The sequence below is a fragment of the Orycteropus afer genome, unplaced genomic scaffold (assembly GCF_000298275.1).
Source record: "Orycteropus afer afer isolate SDZICR_OR568_19922 unplaced genomic scaffold, OryAfe1.0 scaffold00426, whole genome shotgun sequence".
NCBI lineage: Eukaryota > Metazoa > Chordata > Mammalia > Tubulidentata > Orycteropodidae > Orycteropus > Orycteropus afer.
The window spans coordinates 2,163,898-2,168,744 of NW_006922013.1; the positions used below are offsets into that span (position 1 = coordinate 2,163,898).

Here is a 4,847-nt window from a genome sequence, read left to right on the forward strand (position 1 = left end):
TGGGTTTGAACCTCCAGGCTTCTGGTTAGCAGTCAAGTGCCTTAGGCACTACACCCCCAGATTAGTAGAATGCACTGTAGGGTGTCATAGGCTGTCATCTTTTGTGGAGTAAATCTCCAGGAATTTTCTCCTGCGGAGCTACCAGGTGGGTTAACCAGCAACCTTTTGGTTAGCAGCTGCATGTTTAACTGTTGTGTCATGAGCGCTCCAATTTTCTCGTTCAATAAAAAAATACTTATCAGCTTAGTACCACCACCACCTGGAGCGAATGATGACTTCCCTGGCACCTTCAGGGCATCATCCGTGATCCCAATTTTTCTAGCATGCGTTCTCGGTTCTCTCTACAGAACCAATACATGGTACCCAGAGGTTCGAGTGTTGCTTCTAAATGACGCTTCGCTCAATGACTGAATCTTCCTGGTGTCTTTGCTGAGAGCCCTGACTGCCTCTTGTAAGCAGCAGTCCTTCCCAGTTGTCACTCATCCCACCGTGGGGTCAGCGTGCACAGGCTCCAGTATACAAAAGTCTTTTTGCGTTGCTTGGCTATTGTTCATTGCATTGTTGTTACGTGCTGTCAAGTGGGCTCCAAGTCACCAGGGTCTTCAATCATTGAAGAATGCCAAGGGTTCTTGAGAACACTTAAGTTGGAGGACTGATGAGCTCTTCCTTTCTCCTGCGTGTGTTGCATTGCTGTTAGCTGCCATCACATCAGCTCCCACTCATCACAATCCTATGCACAACAGAATGAAACACTCCCCAGTCTCGTGCCAATCTCGCAGTCGCTGGATGTTGGAGCCCATTGTTGCAGCCACGTGGTCCCTGCATCTCATGAAGGTCTTCTTCTCTTTCAATGACCCTCTACTTGGGTGTTGCCACTGGGTCAGTTCCAAGTCATAGGGACCCTGTGTCCAACAGGACCGACTACTGTCTGGTCCTGCCCCACCCTCACAATCACTCCTGTGTTTGAGCTCACTGTGGAAGCCACTGAGTCAACTCATGTCATTGGGGGTCTTCCTCTTTTTTGCTGACCCTCTGCGTTACCAAACATGATATTCTTTTTCTGGAACTGGTCCCTGCTGATCACATGTCCAAAGGACAAGAGACCAAGTCTTGGCCATTCTTGCTTCCAAGGAGCATTCCAGCTGTACTTCCTTCAAGACAGATTTGTTCATACCTCTGGAAGTCCATGGTACGTTCAGTATTCTTTGCCAATACTACAATTCAAATGCATCAACTCTTCTTTGGTCTTCCTTATTCACTGACCAGCTTTCATATGCATATGAGGCTGTTGAAAAGACCACAGCTTGGGTCAGGCGCACCTTGGTCTTCAAAGTGACATCTTTGCTCTTTAGCACTTTAAAAGAGGTGTTTTGCAGCAGATTTGCCCAATGCAACAGAATCATCTAGTTTCTTGACTGCTGCTTCCATGGGTGTTGATTGTGGATGCAAGTGCAATGAAATCCTAGACAGCATCAGTGTTTTCTCTGTTTTTCATGATGTTGCTTTTTGGTGCAGTTGTGAGGGTTTTGGCTTTCTCTGAGTAGTCCACACTGAAGGTTGTAATCTTTGATCTTCATCAGTCAGTGCTTCGAGTCCTTTTCAGTTTCAGCAAGCAAGGTTGCACCAGCCAGGTAGTGCAGGTCATGAATGAGTCTTCCCCCAATCCCGATGCTGGGTCCTTCTTCGGGGACGCCACCTTCTCAGATTATTTGCTCAGCATGTAGATTGAACGGCTATGGTAAAAGGACACAACCCTGTCACACACCTTTCCTGACTTTAACTACTCACTGTCCCCTTGTTCTGTTTGAACAACTGCCTCTTGGTCTGTGTACCGCTTCCACTTGAACACGATTGAGTGCTCTGGAATTCCCAATTTTCACAATATTGTCCATAACTTGTTGCGATCCATACAGTTGAATGCCTTTGCATAGTCCACAAAACACAGGCAGGCATCTTTCTGGTATTCTCTGCTTTCAGCCAATGCCCTTCATCTGCCAGGATACCCCTCATTCCAAGTCCTCTTTTGAATCCAGCTTGAATCTGTGGCAGTTCCCAGTTGATGTATTGCTGCAACGGTTTTTGAAGAATCTTCAACAAACTTTGACTTGCACATGATAGTAATGATACTGCTCTGTTGAGTTCTGCATTCTGTTAGCTCACCTTTCTTTGGAATGGGCACAAATATGGTTCTCTTCCAGTCAGTTGGCCAGGTAGCTGTCTTCCAAACTTCTTGGTATAGAAGAGTGAGTGCTTCCAGCTTGCATCCATTTGTTGAAACGTCTCACTTTGGTATTCCATCAATTCCTGGAGTCTTGTTTTTCACCGATTCCTTCAGTGCAGCTTGGACTTCTTCCTTCAGTGCTATTGGTTTTTAGTCATACGCTACCTCCAGAAATGGTTGAACATTGACCAGTTCTTTTTTGGTGCAGCAACTCTGTGTGTTCCTTCCATTTTATTTTGATGTTTCCTGCCTCACTCAATATTCCACCCATAGAATCCTTTAGTATTTCAACTCAAGGCTTCAGTTTTTTCTTCACTTCTTTCAGCTTGAGAAATGCTGGGCATGTTCTTCCCTTTGGTTTTCTGACAACTCCAGGGCTTTGCACATTTTATTATAATAGTTTGCTTTTTCTTCTGTCACCACTCTTTGAAATCTTATGTTTGGCTCTTTTGCGTCGTCATTTCTTCCTCTCCTTTTAGGTATTCAAGAGCAAGTTTCAGAGTCTCTTCTGACATTCATTTTCTTTCCTGTCATTTTAATGACCCTTTGCTTTCTTCGTGTGTGGTGCCCTTGATGTTATCCCACAACTCATCTAGTCTTCAGTCATTAGGGTTCATTCAATATATTAAATTTATTTTTGAAATGATCTTTAAATTCAGTTAGGATGTACTCGAGCTTGGTCTTTGGCTCTTGAGGACTTGTTTTAATTTTCTTTAGCTTCAACTTGAACTTGCACATGAACCATTGATAGTCTGTTCCACAGTCAGTCCCTGGATTTTTCTGACTGATGATATTGAACTTCTCCATTGTCTCTTTTCACAGATAGAGTTGATTTAATTCCTGTGTATTCCATCCAGTAAGGTCCACATGTATGGTTACTGTTTCTGTTGTTGAAAAAAAAAAAAAAAAGGTATTTGGAAGGAATAATTCTTTGCTCTTGCATATATCATGCATCTCTGCCATTTTTATCACCAAGACTATATTTTCCAGTAAAGCATCTGGCTGCTAACCAGAAGGTAGGCAGTTCAAACCCACCAGCTGCTCCATGGAAGGAATATGGGGCAATCTACTTCCGTAAAGATTTACAGCCTCGGAAACCTAATGGGGGTTGCTATGAGTCAGAATTGACTCCATGGCTGTGGGTTTCGTGTCCATTTATTTACTTATTTATTTATTTGGGATCCTTCTTCTTTACTTCCAACTTTTGCATTCTAATTACCAGCAATTATCATTGCATCTTAATTGCATGTTTAATCAACTTCAGACTGCAGATGTTGGTTAAAAAAAAACAAAAAAAAAAGCCTTTAATTTCTTCATCTTTGGCATTAGTTGTTGGTGCATGAATCATGATACCCTTGCTGAATGACTAGTCCCTCTTGATGACATGTCCAAAGTAAGGGATGAAGTGTCACCAACCTCACTTTGAAGGAGGCTCCTGGCTGTACTCCTTCTGGCACGGATTTGTCCGTTCTTCTGGCAGTCCCCAGTATAGTCCGTATTCTTCCCCAACACCACCGTTCAAAGGCATCAATCCTCCTTCATGGTCCAGTTTTCACATGCTTATGAAGGGAAACCACTGAAAATACCGTCGCTTGGGTCAGGTGCCCTTTAGTCCTCAAGGCATCTTTGCTTTTTAACACCTTAAAGAGGTTTTGCAGCAGATTTGCCCAGTAAATTGCTTGATTTCTTGACTGCTGCTTCCATGGGCATTGATTGTGGATCCAAGTAAAATGCTTGTCCATTGCATTGTATGTTGTCCATTGCGTCTGTCTCCTATTTCCATTTAACAAATGAGCTGCCAGGCTCCCCGGGGCAGACCTGTGCCTTCCTTTGTGAAGATGTGCCTGTGTTACAGCTGAGTGCTTCCTCCCCTTCAGGCAAGGTCTTGGATGTTCTGGATGAGATGAATCTGGCCAATAACACCCTCGTGTACTTTTCATCGGACCACGGAGCGCACGTGGAGGAAATATCCACCAAAGGAGAGATTCATGGAGGGAGCAATGGCATCTACAAAGGTGAGTGGGAGGCACCACTGTGAAGTCACTCACAGCACGGTGCACTCTAACAGTGGTATCATTTCCTTCTGGTTACAGAAAGTCACCAAAGACCTTTCTTTAGAAAGTAATTTATTTTATTTTTGTTGTTGTTCTTGACAATATACGTAACCAGAACATACATCCAGTTCAACAGTTTCCACAGGTACATTTCAGTGACATTGATTACATTCTTTGAGCTCTGTGTCCAATTTCACCCTCCGTTTTTGCGTTGTTCCTCATCCATTGGGAGCTCTGGTGGCGTAGTACCTAAGGAATGGGGCTGATAGCCAGAAGGCTGGTGGTTCAAGGCCACAAGCCACTCCTCAGAAGGAAGACGACTGGGCAATCTACTTCCATAGAGATACCACCTTGGAAACTCAAGGAGGAGTTGCTGGGAGTTGAATCAATCAGCTTGGTTTTTGGTTTTTGTCCTTATCCGTTAACATGAAACTCACTGCCCTCTGAGTTTTCTGTGTAATCTTTCAAGTTACTGTTGTCAGTTTGAATCCCATCTACATAGTGTTAAAGAGCATGAGTGTTCGAGGCAGGCGCTCTGTACCAGACAAAGCTTTTCCACGTGAAAACGTCTC

General features: G+C 43.9%; 1 protein-coding gene across 1 annotated transcript in view; it reads left to right on the forward strand.

The window, feature by feature from the left end:
• STS (steroid sulfatase) overlaps positions 1-4,847 on the forward strand; it is a 203,942-nt gene that overhangs the window by 157,815 nt on the left and 41,280 nt on the right. The window contains exon 7 of the mRNA XM_007954028.1: positions 4,099-4,236. Within this exon, the coding sequence (XP_007952219.1) occupies positions 4,099-4,236 (138 nt within the window). The remainder of the gene's footprint in view (positions 1-4,098; positions 4,237-4,847) is intronic.